This window comes from Sceloporus occidentalis, unplaced genomic scaffold (assembly GCF_023333645.1).
Source record: "Sceloporus occidentalis isolate IW3139 unplaced genomic scaffold, rSceOcc1.0.p SCAF_1, whole genome shotgun sequence".
Lineage (NCBI taxonomy): Eukaryota > Metazoa > Chordata > Lepidosauria > Squamata > Phrynosomatidae > Sceloporus > Sceloporus occidentalis.
Window position 1 is genome coordinate 126,691,507 of NW_028316981.1, and position 20,406 is coordinate 126,711,912.

General features: G+C 39.0%; 1 protein-coding gene across 1 annotated transcript in view; it reads left to right on the forward strand.

Moving 5' to 3' along the window:
• Window positions 1–20,406, forward strand: part of GAS7 (growth arrest specific 7) — a 189,598-nt gene that overhangs the window by 134,456 nt on the left and 34,736 nt on the right. The window contains exons 3-4 of the mRNA XM_089534729.1: window positions 15,870–15,947; window positions 17,578–17,663. Of these exons, the coding sequence (XP_089390855.1) occupies window positions 15,870–15,947; window positions 17,578–17,663 (164 nt within the window). The remainder of the gene's footprint in view (window positions 1–15,869; window positions 15,948–17,577; window positions 17,664–20,406) is intronic.

Genomic DNA, 20,406 nt, shown 5'->3' on the forward strand with positions numbered 1-20,406 from the left:
CACCATAAGTCAGAAGAGATTTGGAGGCACATAATAGCAAAAAGGATGTTGGCCTGCAAGCAAAGCAAAGAGAAGACTGGGTGAATAGTTTACAGTGCAGTCTTGTTAAACATGCAATTACTAGCAAAATACCATGTGTTGCAGCCATCTAAAGTGCTTTATAAAGCTTTCGATTCCAACTCTTGGAACATTTTCTTTTTTTTAACCAGACAAGCTGTAATTCATGCATTGACATGCCATGTTCTTTGTTGTCCAGTCAGCTCCTTGAGTTTTATGAGGCAGCTGAAGTGATAGCAGCAACAAAGACTTGTAACACATTTAAATGCTCATGAAAGGCTGCTGTGTGGAAATGATGGCAGCAGACAGAGCTTACCTGACTATTGCCACTCATACCTGCTGTGTTGTGCAATAGTACTGATTCAAGTGGTTTAAGGCCTATTATATTTGGGCCCACACAAGGAAGACGGAATTGGAGTTGTTGGCTTCAGCCTGTTATGACAAATGCGACTTGAAATCTGTGGATAAAATTGTTCATATGAATTCTTGATTTAAAACTGCAGAATAATTTAAATTTGACTGAAGTTTTTGCTTATCCCCCTTTTTTCTTTTGGATAGTTGCTGTTGTGTGCCTTCCGGTCACTTCCGACTTATAGGTCAACCATAGGGTTTTCTTAGCAAGATTTGTTCAAAGGAGGTTTGTCATTGTCTTTTCTTGAGGCCGAGACTACTTGACTTGCCCAAGGTCACCCAATGGATTTCATGGGAATTGTCTCCAGGCACAAACCACTATGCCATGCTGTATGTAGATAAAATATCTTTCAGTTTGTGTAGCCTCAGGATGTTGACAAGATATTTTGGAGAAATGAGACCCACAAATAACATCAGTTATCTATATTGCCATATTAGATTGTTACAAGAGGACAGATTAGTTCCGCTGTGGAGGTAGCTCCAAATGCTGGAGGTGGTCCATATTATTGAAGGTGGGAGATGCAAGTCACCTTATTCTTGAAGATGCCTTTGTTTGCGTGGGAGGAAGTAGATAGATAGACCTTATTAGGTTTTCTAGATTGTTCTTTGTCCTCCCAATCTTTGTTGACTGGCCTTGTGACCTAGGCTGATATTCTTAGATTGTAAGCCTGAGGGCAGGGAACCGTCTAACTAAAAGATTGTATGTACAGTGCTGTGTAAATTTACTGTGCTATATAAAGGTTAATAATAATAATAATAATAATAATAATAATATTCTTTTGGTGGCATATCTCAGATCTCTGGTTCTTTTCCGCTTCTCTATGTCTTCTTTTATGGAGGAAATGTCCTGGCTCAGTTCCAAGACCAAGAATAAAACATTGTGTCCTTACCACTTCAGCCAGCTCTAGCCAGTCAGAGAGAACTCACATTTTTCTTAGTTCTCTTACAGAAATCTATTTTTCATTACAAAAAGATAACTTTCTTAATTTTAGAAGAAAATAAAATTCATGAATCACATACTTCTCTGTGTGAGCTAGGGAAAAGTAGGGTTCTTCATCACATTGACATTTTAGGCTACTAGTGATGAGGAAACATGTGCCGATAAAAAACAAATACATCTCCATACTTTAATTAAACTGATACTAACAATTTTAAACTAGACTGTGTGTATGCGCCTTCAAGTCGCCAGCTGACGTATTGTAACTCCATGTATTTCATGCGTTTTCTTAGGCAAGGAGGTGGTTTTGCTAGTTTCTTCTTTTGAAATAAAGTCTATAGCATCTGGTATTCATTGGTGGTCTCCAATCCAATTACTAAACCAGAGCTGACCCTAATTGGCTTCCAAGATCACATGGGATCTGGTGCTGTTAGGGTATTTAAAAAGCAAACTAAAGTTTTAAAAATAAAAATAAAAAATAAAGCCCTGCAGCAGAAAGAACTTAGTAGTTTGCTTCTGGCTGTTGTCAGGCTTCAGATAGCCAAAGACTGGAAAACAGGAAAGTTGAATATTGCAGGATGGTGGACTAGACTATGGGACTTGTGATTAATGGAGAAAATAGCAGATAATAACAGAGTGAGAAGCTTACACTCTGGATTGACCTTTCATAAGATTTGGCACCCATTTATTTGAATACATCCAGCAAGATTTAGTCTCTAGACATCCCCTAATTTTAGCTAAATTTTTATGGAAAGATGTCTTTCAGGATCCCTGAATACACCTTTTATCTATAAAAAATAAAAAAGATACAAACTAGAATTTAGCATCCCTAATTTAAGGGGATATTGGAATTTGCTCTGATGACCCAACTTCATGATGAGAACACTGATTACTTTTTCAATTCTAGCCCTTTTGATTCTGCTCCTACTTTTCTCTTACTGAAGTGAGACAAGGAGTGTGTGTCTAGTACTTTTGCAGTAGTTTTCAGTTGCTGAAGGAGAGTGCTGCTATTTTTCATATGAAAAGCAATGAGGAAAAACTGGGAGGGAGGTGGTTCTAGCTTTAGAAGATCTGAGGCATAGTGGCTTGTAAAGCAGCATTCATTAGTAATACTTGAAAAATCCAAACTTATCTTGGAGGTGACTATGTTGTGTGCCTCTCCTGTGCAATTTTAATATCAACATAAACCCTGTGGTTTATCTGGAGATCAGGAAACTCAAAAACCTGGGGAAGAAATGCACTGCAACTCCCAGGATTCTCTAGCCAGCATGGCTAGTGGTCATACTGGCAGGAGATTTTAGGAAGTGTAGTGGTTTAAGTGTTGGGCTATGACTCTGGAGATAAGGGTTGGATTCCCTGCTTGAGCATAAAAACTCATTAGGTGACCTTGGACAAGTCACATTCGCTCAGTCTCAGAGGATGGCAATGGGAAACCCCCTCTGAAGAAACTTACCAAGAAAACCCTGATAGGTTTGCTTTAGGGTCCCCATAAGTCAAAAATGACTTGGAGGTATACACCAATAACAAGGCCCCAAGTAGCTTTTCCAAGCTCTACTGTGCTTCTGGCACCCAATTGTTTTCTCTCCTTTACCTCTGTCCTATAAAGCAATGTAAATTCAGAACAAGTTGCTTAGTCCAATGATGAACTGCATGTGGTTGAACAAGCACAAATTTAATTTAGACAAGATGAAAATATTCTTTGAGAATATTGATTGTTCAGTGCAGGGTGTTCAGTGTGAACAATCCAATAGAGTTGTGCTCCTCTGGAGAGCCAAGCTTTCAGTTTGAATGTGACTGTGGGATTTGACACTGCTCCTGTCGTAGCATTAACCAAGAATAATTTTTACTGGTTTGAGGGGATTTCTTTGCTGTGCTCCTTCCTAACAGTGGTCATTCAGGCCTGAGTAGCATTTCGACTAGATTACTGGAATGATCTTTTGAGTTGCCTTTGTAGCTTTCAGAGAAACTACGTCTGCTTCATAATGTGATTGCCAGATTGTTGGCTCAGATAAGCCACAAAGAACATAATGGTGCCAGTTTCAAAATGAGCTCATTGATTCTCAGTTCTTTTCCAAGCCCAATTCAAATGCTGGCTTCATTCATGGAAGCCCTACATTGTTGGCTCTAGGGTTCTTTCAAAAATATGCCTATCCTTAAAGAACATCCTTTGAACTCCTACTCCAACTCTTCCAGCAGTTATTGTCACATTAGAAGATCATCTGGGATTCAGTCATACATGGGGGTTGTTCTCACTAGGTGAAACCCCACGTTCTGAATCGAATCCAAGGAGTGGCATTCCTATTAGGATCCGATTTAAACCTAGAACGGTTCTAGAGCAACCCGCAATCGTCCCCACTACAAATCGAATTGTAGAGCGGAATAAAATTTTGAATCGAGTTTTCCTCATTTAACGCGTGTTAAAAAAACACTAGGGTCCGACCTACGTTTTTCCATTGATTCGATTTAGGAACCGGAGCATTTAAATAGGAACGACAGCCTTTGAAATTGCGTTAGATGAATGGGAGGAGCGGAGTGCGATGGGGCTGTCCTTGGGGGAGTTGCCCTTTCTGTCCCCATCCGTCTGGCTGTCGCCATTTTTGCTTCCCTCACCCCTTTGTCCGCTGTGGTCTTTCAATAAGAGATAAGGATTATTTTTATTTTTTATTTTAATGGTTTACAGGCGCTTAATCTCTTCAGCGCTTTAAGCGCCTGAAGTCCCGGCTGCTCAAGGCTTCCCCCGGTGGATTGCAACCTCCCCTCTGTGTGGGGAGAGCCCATTTCTAACGGAGGAGAGGCAGGGAAGGGATGGCTCCTCGCGAGGAGACATCTGATCTCGCCCAGGCAGGGAAGGGCTCTAATCAATGGGGGGGGGGGGATAGAGCCTTTCTCCCTCCCTTTCTCAAATGGAATCTGCCTTCTCCTCCAACCCTGGAAAGAGAATCTTTGGGAAGAGTGCTCCCTCCCTGCTTTTCCAGCAGCCTCCTTCATTGATCTCTGGGCTCTCTGAAGGGATTCTCCCATAGTTCCTCTGGAAAGAGCTTCGCTTTGCCAGAAGCCTCTCCCATTGATCTCTGTGCTCTCTGAAGGGATTCTCCCTGGCTGTCAATGAAATGGAAACGATGCCAAAAGATAAATCGCTTCCAAATATTCCGGATTAACGTTACGTCATTCTGACGTACTATTGATTGACAGCTCCAAATAAGGTATGGAGGAGAAGAATCGCTTTATTTAAACACCGATTTCATGCCAAGTAGGAACGCTTGCAGGTAAAAACTTCGATTTAAATAACCAGATGGGAACGATGAACAAAGCGATTCGGATAGCGGGATAAGAACAGTGTTATTTTGAATCGATTTTATTAAAAACGTTGTATTTTAAATCGTTTCAAATCTTAAGTGAGAACAACCCCATGAACGCAGAAATAAGGAACTCCTTCCTTTCTTTGTTTGGTGGAAGCTTGCTCTGCCTTTTTTCAGCTGATTTTTAGATGCTGGGATTCTAGGGTTCTTTTTTCTTTGTTTGTTTGTTTCTGACTCCCTACATCTGACACTTTTGTGGTTTGTTGTTCCCCATGGTTGTTTCCTACTACTTTGTCTAATTAGTATTCTGTTTCCTGTTGTGTTCTGCTGCTTACTTTATGTGGTTTTGATTATTTACTTTTGTATTATGTATTTTGAAATGTTGTTAGTAGCCTTGTATAGCTTTTATTGTTGTTGTTTTTTTAAAAAAAATACAAACATATGGAATATAAATTCTGGAATAAATAAATACTGTTAGTCATTCCAAAAGGCCCAAACCAGACTGGGGCCATTTTGGTAATATAGCTTTCTGGGCTTTGTTACAATATATGCCTTAAATAGGCTAGTGAACCTTTCCTCTGAGATTTCTAAACTGAGACTAATAATCATATATATTTTATGTGCATTGTACAAGATGTTTCACTTAATTATTCATCAGTAAGGATAATTGTGTGTTTGTGTGTTATTATAGTGTGTTTTGTTATTGTTACAGTGTGTGTGTTATTCAATATTGTTACTGAAAAGTGAAGATATCTATAGGTATGTGTAGACAGAAGTATCACAACTGATTAGAAAAACATCAATTAATTAGATCAATTAGTGTCTTCTCTCTCTTTCTCTTGTCTATTTCTCTGTAAAGCGCCATGTACTGTGTTACATATTCAGCATTCAATATTGTTGACACTTTCTCCAACAGCTGTGTAGGAACATTTTTTGGCTCAGGTTAAACACTATATATCAATATTATTTGCCCCACATATATCTGAATTGTATTTTTGTGCTGATCATTCTGTCTTTTTGCTAACATAGTCAAGTGAAACTGCGGCAGGTGGGGGGGGGGGGTATAAATAATAAATAATAGAAACAGCATTCCAGTAATAACGTACTGTGTAAAATAAATAGTTTATGAAATGCCAAAATATGTGCGTACTCATGAATACTGCCAAACACAGTCCATAACTTGGCTCCTGCCAGTAATAAAGCTGACAGAAAAATTGATTGGCTCAGATTTAGCAGCTAAGTTGATGAGCCCAAATAGCTTTGCTCAAAAGGATGGTAGTCTATTCACCTATTTCAACTCAGTGGTCTTTATTTCCACTCTCTTCTCTCAGCATTTCTTCTGTGCTCCTAGATTACCAACCATTAAAGAAGTGATTGCTTTCTCCCTCAACAGAACCATACCACCTGTCTCTGCTACAGCTTGGGCTCACTTTCTCCTCTTTTCCACCTGTGGCAGCGGCCATGGCTAAGCAACTCAACTCTTACCACGGTGCAGGGCCTACCAGAATTAATATTACATGATTGTCTCACTGCTTTACTCCTGTGTTAAGGGGAGGAGGAGAATCTAAATATCCTAAAGGCACCAGATCCCATCTGATCTTGGAAGCCAAACACAGTCAGTACTTGGGTTAGAGACTGCAAATGAATGCTAGGTGCTGTAGACTTTATAGGTGCAGGCTATATTTTGTAGGAAGGAATTGGCAAAACCACCTGTGAGCCTTCCTTGCCTAAGAAAACTCTATGAAATGCATGAGGTTGCCATAAGTCTACAGGTGACCTGAAGGCACATGTACACACAAGGGAGGAGGGGTCTGTCATAGATTTAGTTCAGTATTTCCCTTTAACTAAGAACTAGTGTTTCGAAGCAGTGATAGAGACAACATGCAGAAATGTACAACTATTTTTAGACACTAAAATTGTATGTAAAGTAGTTACATTGAGATGTTGGACCAGCCTAAAAATGAGGATCTTTTTTGAAAAATGATTTTACTTTATTTGCAGATATATGCAGTTACATTTGGATAGCCTACCACATTTTATGAATGCATTCTTGAAATAGCATGCTTGTTCATTAGTTCTGGTATCTTGTTGGAAAGGCTTGTGAGAAACTGCTGCACAGTGCTTTTCAGCCACTGGGACTGTGGTGCATAAACAGGCTCCAGTATTTGTATCACAGCCATGAACGTCTGCAATAACAGAGTTCCCCATATTGTGGAGGGTGGTTGGGGAGGAAACAACAAAGGAGCAGAAGGAAGTTTCTGGAAAAAGACTGTGCCCCCATGTATTTATAGACTTATTGTTCACAATGGGGTGTCCGTGGAATAGTACATGTGACTGATCTCAAGGTTTCACCTAGTACATGAGGCGACAGTAGAAATGTGCAGGGTTTTCACACTTTGAAGACAAATAATTCAGTAGGAGGGGTCCCCCAACATGAAGCAAGAGTCTTTGGCCAGTTGGAAATTCCCCTCGCTGTTCAGAAGCCCTGCTTGCACAATGTCCATTCTTTCACAGAGTGTGTGATCATCTTCACTGATTCAATATAAATAGCCTCTCTCCTCAATGAATGGGGAGTTGTATAATTGAATCTCACTAATATCTGCTGCTTAGGAGCTGTTCCATATCACCTGGGCTGCATCCGCACTGCAGAAATAATCCAGTTTGACACTCAGTGCTGTGGAATTCTGGGAATTGTAGTTTGTTGTGGCATCAGAGCTCTGTAACAAAGAAGGCTAAACGTGTCACAAAACAACAGTTCCCAGAATTCTGTAGCATTGAGTCATGGTAGTTAAAGTAGTGTCAAACTGGATTATTTCTGCTGTGTGGATGTAGCCCCAGGGCCTTTGCACATTGCTCAATTATAGGAATATGATTCTACTTTAATTGTCATGGCAACATTCTATAGGATCCTGGGTTTTGCAGTTTACAGAGTTGCATTTAGAATTCTGTAGCATCTTACCAGACCACAAGCCCCCAGGATGAATGCATCCTATGGCAGTTAAAGTGACATCATACTACTACAGTTGTGTTGTGTAAAAGGGCCCCGGATCTGCTTGTGGTGCATTTTCTGGAATCCATTATTCTAGTCCATTATCCCTTCTAAGGAATTATTTTCTTCCTAGGTTCCTTATTTTGCATGCTTCTTGGTGTTATGCCATCCTGCATAGTGGTTCACTGTTTGAATTCATCAGCACTTAAGTGGCAGCTAAAATAATTCACTGATGCTTTAATCATGTAGGGCTGCCAAATCAATTGAATAGGGCTATTAGTGCAGTGTGTATTAGCTTTATAAGAAATCTTATGTTTGTGCCAAAGGTGCATAAGACCTTTCTGCAAAAGCTGACTAGTTGACTACTATGTCTGTACTCAAATCTCCTGTAATTGTGGGCTGCCTTGTTATATTTGTAGCTGCCAGTATATGGCAGTGTAACACCGCAGGGTTGCCAGGGAGTTTTCTGTTACGTAACAACTACTCAGGGATGCCAGTACGTTTCATCATTTCATGTGTAAGAATTAAGGATGGTTCAGCTGAAGAGTTTCTTTCTAAAAAGCATGAAAATACAAGGCTTTATTTTGGGCAGGGTGTTGGTGCGTGATCTGATTCCCTGCAGTAATTTTACAGCAAAGGAAATTATTCTGGTTTTGGTAAATGCTTCACAAATTATTATAGATCAATAACTGCATTAGAAAGAATGATTAAAAATGGTATTACAAATAATCAAAATATATCTTTTTCTAAAAGTCTGCATTTCAATCATCATAGTATTTTTATATTGACTGTGTGTCATAAAGGTTAAGAACATGCAACTATTTATCAGTAAGGGCTAAAAAAATAAATTTTCAGAGTAGAATTACCATGATTCACATGGAGAATTACCATTGTGTAGAATGTGTAGAATTACCATGATATTAATGAAATGGAATTGACACAATTTTCGCAAACATTGGAAATATGACACCAGTGTGAGAGGAATGGAGATTGACACTGCTTTAACCCCCATGGCTCAGTGCTATCGAATTCTGAGGTTTCTAGTTTTGTAAGGTATTAAGGCTTCTCTGTCAGAGAGCCCTGGTGCCACAACAAACTACAAATCCCAGAATTCCATAACATTGAACCATAGCAGTGTCAAACTGCATTATTTCTACAATGCAGATACAGCCCAAAGCCAATTCAAGCTGTTTGTTTTTATCTATAAAGTCCTAAACAGCTTAGAACAACTGCCTCCTCCAATAGGATTCTTTCCCACATGCAGTTACAGTACTGTTATTCAGAGTATCAAAAGAAAGAAAGAAAGAAAGAAAGAAAGAAAGATGGTTGTATACCAAAGGGAAAACTCAATAATCCAGACTTAAAAATAGTATGTAGATGCCAGTATTTATCCTGAAGAAAAGAAGAAAACTGAATTTGGAAGAGAAAAATCCCAGAAAGTAAGCATACCTCTGTTACAGTATATTGAAAGGAGAAGCAGTATGTTTGGCTACTTAGTTAGATTTAAAACATTAAAATAATATTATGAATATTATTATAATATTAAAATATGATTGCTGTATACATTAATCAGAGCACCAGCATGGTATAGTGGTTTGAATGTTGGACAACAGCTCTGGAGAACAGCGTGAGAATCCCTCCTCAGCCATGGAAACCCACTGTGTGATCCTGGGCAAGTCACACACTCTTAGCTTCAGGGGAAGGCAGTAGCAAAGTTCCTCTGAACAAATTTTATCAATAAAAACCCTTGATAGGTTCACCTTAGGGTTACTGTAAGATTGAAATGACTTGACACACAACAACAACAACATGTATTCATCATTGTACACAATAACAGAGCAGTCCTAGGAGATGGAAGAGTTCTCTGTAACCCACCAGCTTTCTTTTTTCCAAAGAAAACGTGAAAATGACATCTCCATTAATTTTATTTGTTTTATTTATTTTAAGCCAGTTTCTTTCTCATTCATTCCACCTGAAGGGAAATAAACCACAATGGTGAGAACAAAAGGGCTTGAGATTGTGTAGCTCCACAGTCTCTCCAGCACCATAGGCTACACTTTAGCCTTTTGTGCTATAGTCAAAGGAGCATTGGTTGCACACTTTTCTTCAGTCTCATTACATGATGAAATCTACTTTATGAGGCCAAACATTCCTCTCTTACTGCATTCGCCCTTGGTTGTAGCTGTGTATCTGAAAAATCTAATGGCCATTACATTTTCTGCCTAAGTGGCATAGAATCGTAGAGTTGGAAGAAACCACAAGGGTCATCCAGTCCAACCCCATTGTGCCATGCAGGAATTCATAATCAAAGTACCTCAGACAGATGGCCATCCAGCCTCTGCTTAAAAACCTCCAAAGAAGGAGACTCCACGACACTCCAAGGGAATGTGTTCCACTGTCAAACAGCTCTTACTGTCAGGGAGTCCCTCCTAATGTTAAGGTGGAATCTCTTTTCCTGTACCTTGCATCCATTGTTCTAGATTCTTTTTTCTGAAGCAGCAGAAAACAAGCTTGTTCTAACATCAGTGTGACGCCTTCAAATACTTACAACAGGAGTATTATATCAGTTCGTAACTGTCGCTTCTCCATCTGCTGCTATGTCATACTGTTTTTTTGTTGTGTGCCTCCAAGTCATATCTGACTTAAGGCAACTCGAATGGGAACCTAGCATGGGTTTTTCTTGGCAGGATTTTAGAGGAGGTTTGCCATTGCCTTCCCTTGAAGCTGAGAGCATGTGACTTGCCCAAGGTCACTCGGTGCATTTCATGGCTGAGGTTGCAATCGTTCCCCAGAGTTGTAGCTCAGCATTGTAGTTCAGCATTCAAACCGCAATGCCACACTGGCTCATAGGCAATATTAGCTAATCTTAATTTTTTAAATTAGATTTTTATATTGCTCTCTTTCAGTAAATAACCTTTGAAAATTCTAACATAATGCAGCTTTAAATCTCTGATTAGAAGTGGACTCTGAAAAATCCTTAGTATCTTTGAATTTCATGGAAGGTTTGCTCAACTACTTTCGATGTTTATTCTTTGATTTTCTCTATTGAACTTCCCAGAGAACTTGAATTATCTGGCAGCTATATAAATATAGTAAGTAAGTAAATAAACGTGCCTTGTACTGCTATGCCTGGTAGCCCTTGGTACTAAAAGTGTGGAACACTTTTCAGAGAAACAATGTGTGGATCCCCCACTCCCAACCCACATTTCCTTGAATATGATTTATTCAGTATTTTTTCTCTTTCTCCTTTTCTATTATGAAACATACACATGAAGTGCTAATGCTTGCACATGTTAATCAAACACTTGCATTCTCTCAGCACTGCTGCGTCCCTTATGACTCACTATTGCCATCTTAACACAGAGCAGACATTCCAAACAAGCCTAAAATAAAAGTCTTAACTCAGAGAGCAAAATAGGAAATGGAATGCTAAGCAAATTACGGCATTAATAATATTACATTTGCTAATTGCCTGCCTTTTGAGCTGTTTTGTTTTGTCTTTCAACCTGCAGGGACTCATAATTTGCACTTGAATGCTTGGGCCAAGAATATTTCTGCAGGACAATGACTTTTTAACTTATGAATATTCAATTCATGCTGATGTAGAAAGCAGGAGGTGTGTGAGTACACACGCACATGTAAACACACAAGCATGGTCAATCATATGCACATATGATGGTGACTTGCATATGCTTCAGTTCACTGTCAGCATTGTTGAAAAAGGTGGCACTGCAGACAAATGTACCATTTGTTGTTGTTAACTGGCCTCAAGTCTGTGAATGAGACACCTCCAAGACCCCTCATGTTCAACCACTCTTTGATTCAGGCCTGTGACCTCCCTGATTGATTCCACCCATCTTCTATGCAGTCTCCTCTCTTTCTGATGCCCTCTACCTTTCCTAGCAGTATTGTCTTTTCTAGTGAATCATGTCTTCTCATGATGTGGCCGAAGTACAACAGGCTCAGTTTAGTAATTCTGGCTTCCAAGGAGAGCTTAGGTTAGATCTGTTCTAGGACCCATATGTGTGTCTTTTTGGCTGACCCATGGTACCATCAACACTTTTCTCCAGCATCACAGCACAAATGAATTGATATCAGCTTTCTTCACTGTCCAGTTCTCACATCCATATATGGGACATTAGTGGCTTGGATGATCCAAACTTGAGTATTCAGTTTTATATCTTTGCACTATAGGATCTTATCTAGTTCTTTCATAGCTGCTCTTCCCAATCCTAGTCTTCTTCTGATTTCTTGACTACAGTATGTTTTGATCAATGAGTGATCCAAGGTATGGGAAATCTTTAACTGTTTCGATTTCCTTATTGTCTAGGTTCAATTTATGTAAAAACTCCGTGGTCATTATTATTATTTTTTATGTTCAGCAGCAAGCCTGCCTTTGTACTTTCTTCCTTGACCTTCCTTAGTAATTGTTCCAAGTTCATGAAGTTTTCCTCTAGTAGTATGATGTCATCTGGAGTTCTTAAGTTGTTGATATTCCTTCCCCCAGTCTTCATTCCTCCTTCTTCCAAGTCTAAACATGCTCTTCATATAGTATTTTCTGCATACAAGTTGAACAAATAGGGTACTAGAATGCAGCCAGTGATAGTTTAACAAGGAAAATGATTGCATTTATGGAACAAAGACAGTACTTTAGAAGGGCTTAATGTTTGGTAACATGATATTTGGGATCAGTTTACTATATTGTCCTATGCCTGAATGATGCATCTCGCTTGATTGAGTCCTGGTCACCTAAATTATGGGACTGAAATAAACAGTTAAGTAAAGGGAGGGTACGTGAACCACAGATGTTCCCAATGTGAGTAAGAATGTTAAGCAGTGCTGTTATGACTCACAACAAATGACAGATGATGAACCATACACCACAAACATGGTGTAATTTGGAGAGGAAAAAAACAACTCCTCTGGCTAGGGGGCTATGTGAATCATCTTCTAGAGCAGGAATGGGATCATGTGGCCCTCCAGATATAATAATAATAATAATAATAATAATAATAATAATAATAATAATAATAATTTATATACCGCTTTTCCATTGATCAAAGCGGTTTAACAACATATACAACAGATGTTCTTGGACTGCAACTCTCAGAATTCCTTACCATTGGATATACCAACTAGGGCTGCTAAAGTTTGCAGCCCAGCAACTTCTGGAAGTCTGCATGATTCCCACCCCATCTTAGGACATTTTCAGATGGGACTCCCCTTTACTTGCTTTCAATGCCAGTGATGTAATATCCTATTGCATCATTATTAACTCAGCTGAAAGTTTTGCTCACATCTGTTATGTTCAGTATGAGAGAAGTCATAGCTCAGAGGAAGTGAAACTAGCTATTTGGAATTATAATGTCCTGTGTTTGATCTGTGGCATCTCTACCCAAATGGCCTTTGGGGAAATGCAGCAGCATGGGGAGAGTTCCCCCCTCCCCATAGTTGTCATTCAGCAGTTCCTAAAGATTTAAGCCTGGGGGGGGGGGGGGGAGAGCTTTCAAATAACTTTCCTGAAATGGAAGCAAGAGTCTTGCTGAAGGAAATTGCTTTGGGTCGTGTCATATCTTTACCAGTGCATATTGTTACTAATTTCTTTTGAAAGTACGAAATAGCATGGGTATTGTAAAAAGGTAGATGCATCAAGCAATAGTCCAGTGTAGCTGGGATACCTGTGTATTCCACAGAGCACTCATAGGTTACCTACAGGATCCTCTCCTCCTGTAAAATCTGCCCCATACACTCAGGTCCACTTGGGGACATTTACACCAGACAGGCAGAGCTAGATTGTCAACTGTCACCCAGAGTTGCTCTCAGACTGCCAAAAGAGGTTCAACAGCTTAATACTCCATCTGAATTTAAAACAGAATTACAGACCAGTCTCTTGCAGTAGACTGATAGTTTCAGTCATATTCTTGCAATAGAAATAGACCTGAAGAATCTAAATTCTTCATATATAACTGAATGATAGCACATATACAATCTTATGGTAAGACTTTCAATTATAAGACATTCTAAATTTTGAACATTACTACTATACCAATAGTGAACAAATGAACATTTCATTATAGCATGAGAGGGATGAGGAATAGTCATTAGAAAATGTTCTAGTATAGGCTACTTCAGTTAGCAAAGCCTCTGACAAACAAGCTCTTTTTAATATAGTCTTTCCATGCTAACCCAGCTGCCACTTTCCTCCTCATCCTCTGACTAGGAGAATCAAAATGGAGAGACTGATGAAGGTGGGCCAGAGAAAGATGATGAAAGAAAGGCTGGAGAAAGTGTTGTTGTTGTGTCCCTTCCAGTCATTTCTGACTTATAGTGACCCTAAGGGGAACCAGTTGTGGTGTTTTTTTTTTTTGGCAAGATTTGGTCAGAGGAGGTTTGCCATTGCTGTCCCCTGAGGCTGAGAGAATGTGAGTTGCCCAAGGTCACGCAGTGAGTTTCATGGCCAAGCTGTGAATCGAATTCTGATCTCCAGAGTTGTAGTCCAACACTCAAACCACTACACCACACTCGCTCCATAGAAAGTGTAGGCAGGTGAAAGAAAGAAAAAAAGTCATCCTTGGATGTATTTTTGGAAGACACCTTCAAATGGTCCCTAATAAGTTGAAATATTTTTGTTTACTTTTCAAAGGCTTATCTGTTTCATATGTGCATGTTGTTACTTTTGAATAAAGCATTTGCTGAAGCATGTTGGACTGCTCTTCTGTTTTTTGTGGTGTATTATTTCTGCCTTTGGTACCAAATATTCCGTTAAAAAAGTCAAGCCCAGTTAACACATCTATTTTGTTAAATGAAGTATACTTATATATAAAGAAAGATGGTGGAAGAAAAGGGAGCATTGGATTTGCATGGTCATGATAGGTGCCCTCTTTAGTTTCAAATATGCTTTCCCCACCAACCCCATTCCTGGTGGTACATGTGTCTTAATTTAGAAAAATATAATCTTGTGTTTCAATAGATGATTAAGCCATGCTCATGGTATTGCCTAAACTCTTTCCCTGTGTAGTGTTTCCTGCCACATTCCCCAGTGAAACTTTTGAAAAATTAGCTCAATGGGCAGTTTGCAGCTCTGCTTTTTTCAGCAGTACATGCTTGACCTGTACATGACTTTTCAGGACAAATACTGCAGGTGCTTCAAATCATTTTCTACCTGCAGTCATAACAACAAAACAGCACTGTATCTTTTGCAGGCCAACAGCTGCATTCTCCTTGCGTCTGTAGTTGTTCTTCTAAACTAAGCTGCAGAGTCTTGAGGCTAATTCAACGTTACAGCACCACCTACTGCCAAAGATGTAGGCAGATTCTTGTTTCTGGACAGATTTTGCCCATGTGTCAAGAAGCACATTTGTGGGCATTGCTGTGGAACCTGAAGAAAAATCTTGATTTTGCTTTTAAACACTGAAACAACTAAATAAAGTAAGATACATTTTTGCCCAGTATGCCCCCAGCAAATGTCCTTGTTGAACGGAGGCACGTTTCAAAGGAGTAGAAAAGAGAGATGGTCTCTCTGTCAACAGCTCTTCTTCAGACTGGCGGCAGTGTACACATTCAGTGTACTGAGATAGCTCTCTGTCCCAGAAGCCCCTTTCTCTGAACCTCAGAGGTTTCAGTGCTGAGGGAACAATGCTGTGCCTGTGTTGAAGCTGCTCTTTAGCTTATATATGCCATGATTAATCTATAGTTTACAAAATGGTGCAGGAGGTTGGCTATAGTGAGAATACTGATTCTTTGACTCAAAGTCTGTCTTTTCTGAGAATGAGACTTAAAGGAACAACTGAATGGATTTAATACAGGAGATCAGGTGTGTTGTTTCCATGTTCTGACTCACACAGCCTAGACATACTGGATGCCTTGGTTTGATGCACCTGTTAAATAACCATCGTGGAGCTGTTGAGTCAGTAGAGTAGCTTCCTCCAATAAGTATGGAGATGGCTTGAAGGGAAAGCTTCCCATCTGGGCCCAGGCTTAAGTGACACTGTTCCATCTGACTGGATTGGCATCCCTTTTTGGGCACTATATAAAGCAGCAAAGATCAGGAGCCAACTTTAAAAATCCACAATCCATTATGTGATTGCTTGGGGTAGGTGGGGTGCGAGGCAGAATGTCTTTTAATTTTTTGATGATTGTTAATGCACTCACCTCTGTTTTATTTTATGTGGAACAGAGACAACTTGGGAGCGGCCTAGCAGTGTTCCTGGGACCCCAAAGAGTCCTGTGACCCAGAAGAACTCCTTGCCTACAGGTAGGTGACAAATCAACCAGAAGTCACATGCATCAGTTTTCCTGAACGAAATCACATAGAGATCTTCAGTGTTTTGTGTGACATTTGATCTCAGGTGGAATAATGCTTGTGGCATCTCCATTACCTGATAAAAGAGGGCAGTTGCACTTTCAAGCTGAAGAATGGCGTTTCCCTATCAGAATTAGGGTTCTTGAAGATCACATGTTTGAATTTTTCATCTTGTGAGCTGCATCTTGCCTGCCAACAAGATGCTTTCAGTCATTGCACTACATCCTTTCAGGTCCTTAAGCTTTTGGCAGTGAGAAAGGCTATATATGATAGATAATATCAGCTGTGAAATGATGGCTAGAGAGCCCATCTCACTCTCCCAAAGCCATCTGTGCCTTCCACAGTATGTCAAAAGTATTCAGCATTGAACAATGTGTTAATAGGGGAGCCACCTGACACCTAAGCCCTGGTGGCACTGTGGTTAAATGCCTGTACTGCAGCCATTCACTCAAAACCACAAGGTTGCGAGTTCAAGACCAGCAAAAGGGCCCAAGCTCAACTCAGGCTTGCATCCTTCCGAGGTCGCTAAAATAAGTACCCAGACTGTTGGGGGCAAATTAGCTTACTTGCTAATTAGCTTACTTGCTGTTCACTGCTATGATCTTTGGAATAGCGGTATATAAATAAAACAAATTATTATTATTATTAAGTGGGTTGGGATTCAGGAGAATCCCTTCCTGCTGATCTGTCATTTACCCTCTCTTTCTATGATGCATTTCTGTTGTGTTACTAAATAAGTACTTAATGTCACAAAAGAGAGTCAGCTCTGAATAGACCATTGAAAACAAACAATACCATCTCAAAATAATGCCACTGCCCCATACAGACACTAAAAATAATAATGGGAACTTTAACAGAAATTGATATAAATAATGTTCATATATAGACACACTGCATACATTATTGATAAAGCGTGATATCATTAAACCATTCACTCAGTTAAACTTGCCTGACCTTTCAGGCTTCTACTTTTTTTATGAAATAATCAATGTGTCTCAACAGTCACTTTGTAACTAGTGCATGCTCCAGTTTGAGTCTCACTTATCTAGAATTCAAAATTGGAAATATTCCAAAAACTATTTTTTTCATGGATGGCTAAGATAGTAACACCTTTGCTTTGATTGTTCAGTGTATACAAAATTTGTTTTATGCACAAAAGTATTAAAAATACTACATAAAATTACCTTCAGTCTGTGTGTACATATGAAACAAAAAATGTTTTTTGTGTTTAGACTTTGGTCCCATCTGCAGTATATCTCATTATGTACGTATATGCAAATACAGGTATTCCAAAATCCATTAACAATCTGAAATCCCAAACAGTTCTGGTCTCAAGCATTTCCGATAAGGGAAGCTCAACCAGCAGTTGCTATAATTAGTGTTTGTTTGAAAATATTTTTGCATATTTTATAGTATATATCTGAATCTGCTTGATAGAGAGCTTCTCAATTTGTGTTGGTGAGGTTTACATTATGCATTATCACCTGTTGAGTTATGCCAGGTAAATTACTTTACTTTGGTGAAAGACCTGTCTCCAAATTCACTACCCCTTCATTTTGAGCTATCTGTTCCTTGTTTATAGTGAATGGGTATCACATACCGGGGACTCTGGTACCCCAGCTAGAATCAAGCCACATGAGTCTCCGCAAAGTTGGCAATGACGCCCAGGTAAGTACAAGAAAAATGTTTTTTTTTCTGTCAACTTATATCTATTTAGAAACAGGGCTGATGGGTGTTCTAGTGGGAGAAAGTACTTATCTTCACTTAAAATTTTAATTGTAGTCACTATGCAGCTGAACCTGAGTTTGTGCTGTGAACCTCAAGACTCTTATATTCCTGAACACTCTCTCTCTCTCTCTCTCTCTCTCTCTGTGCTATTTTTATCTTTGAAAGCAAGATCTTTTATTGATCTTACTCAACTTTAGCCATCTGTGATCATTTTGTAGCATGAATGTCCTCAGGCTTGTCATGCAATGTACATTTCTTTTTTATCAGCATTTAATTGGAATTAGTCACTTTTTAACACAAAGTATCCTCTTGCTTTTGTACTATGGGGCATTACTGTAAACATGTTACTTATTATGCAAACATTCTTTCTTAAATCATGCAAAACTCCAGTTCAGTCTTGTAAAGAAATTCCACAGAGTTTTACAAAAGCAGAGTGGAATTTTTCAAAAGCTTCCTTTACCAGCATTTTTTTTTTTTTTACTGAGAGAAGTTGGTGAGTTCAAGTTATTTTGCAGAAATATGTGAGTTAGAACTTTAGGCCATAAACTATAGAGATTTATGTGCAATTGTTTCACACAGCATAGTAATAATAGCAAGGGGTGTATATCTGTCTGATGTGTCATTACATTCAGTCCCATTTTGAAATATAGTCTCGCTTTACTGTTGTTTTCCTCTATACACATCAGGATCACCCTAGATTGAGTTTTGAAGCAACATTTCTAAACTACAGCATAGGAGATTATCAGCCAAGAGTAAAGGGCATACTTCCGTGATGCTCATCCAGGAGTTAGCTGGTGAAGATCCAGGAATGCTCCTGTAATGAAACCATTCCCGGGACTTCCCTGTTGCTGGAGCATTCCTGTATCTTCACAGGATAAGTCCTGAATGAACACGATGTGTCTGAAAATCTTCATCGATTGCACAGTTATCCCAGGAGTATGCCTTTTACTCCTGGCTTTTTTCCGCATCTGGTAATCTCCATGGTGTTCACTGTAGCTTCCAGTTGTATTTGTAAATACTACTCATTAGCAGCTCCTGGTGAACTTCAGAAGTTGTTTCAACTTTCAAGTGTTATGGATGTCTGAAATCGTAAGAAGAGACAACCACATGCTGCTGAATTATGAAAAACCAAACTGTTCTCGAGAACATAGTCTTTCATTCCCTGTGTATAAATAAATTTGATTGTTTTAAATCCATGAGTTTGCAAGTACCTTTGGGAAATTACTATCTTAGCCTCAGTTCTTCATATGCAATTTAGCTTTCTTAGTTAAGAGACTGAAAGGGGCATGAAACCCATATCATTCCTCGGTTTATAGAAGTATATTCAAAAAGGTAAATTGAGAACTGGAACCCCATCCTTAGCAATCTGATACTCTTTTAATACTGCTTCTTCCCTCTTCCCTGTGCACTAAGAAATACTGTTGGTCATTTTCCCAAATGATGATTGAATTGATTTTTGCATTTCCTGCACCTGTACCTTTATTGAAAAAGCTACATTGGCTAAGATTGTTGTTGTTCTTCAAAGTAGCTTTCTTCTATTATTATTTTTTTGTACTGTGTTAACAACATTTCAAAATGATGCTCTTCAGACCAAACATGTTCTTGGGCAAAGTTCACACACCTTGTGTTCATGACTTGAGTGTAATATCAAGAGATAACTTGTGTGTGTGTGTGTGTGTGTGTGTGTGTGTGTGTGAAACATCCATTATAGTTAGATCAAACATCTCAAACAAAATTTCCATATCAGCTGACATCACCCCAAACACAATATGTTTCATCTGTATTTGCAGCTCATAACATTTATTTCACTTTTATCCCACCCTTCCTCCAGAGACTTCAGCAGAGCTTAGTAATCGTATACCAGCCCTGTGAAGGGAGCAAGGCAGATAGACAACAACTTTCTCTAGGCAACCAAGTGTGGTCAGAGTCTGGAAAGTTTACTTTCTGTACTACAGATTTCAAAATACCCTGACCAGCATGGTCATGCTGACTGCTTAAGAATTCTGGGAGTTACAGTAAGAAGAAAAAAGAGGAACATTTCCAGTCTCTCAGTGGGACATTGAATCTGAACTCCCAGCTGTGACAAGCCACAACACTCTAGCTGCTGCCTCTCAGAAGTCAGTCAGTAAGATGTATTTTCATGTGGGAATCATTTGATTGTGAACTCGCTCAAGAGAGTGGCAATCTGTCAAATGAGAAAGCTTGCAGCGATAACATAGTTACTTGTTCCATGATGATGGTTCAGAAAAAGTTGCCACTTTTAGTCTGCTGAGTTGTGTTTCAGTCAGCAGGTCATATCTGAGAACATTAAGAACTTGGTTCAAAAAACTCTCTTGGCCACATTCCCACTGGGCAATAAAGCAACGAATCTTGCTGCGAGTCAGATTCAGAGCGAGTTCCTGAGTCATATTCAGCTAGTTTGTTATTCTGGGTTTTAATATTTGTAAACTTTTTAATATAATTTTAATTGATGAAATGTGTTATTGATTTGTTTTATTGTCTCACATTTTTGTTTTGTGTTGTTCACCACTTTGATCAAATTTGGAAAAGCGGTTTATAAATAAATAATAATTATTATTATTATTATTATTATTATTATTATTATTATTATTATATTCGAATCACATTCATTGTTCCCATTACAAAAGGGAGCAAACAGACTCGGTTTTTCTTGACCCATGTT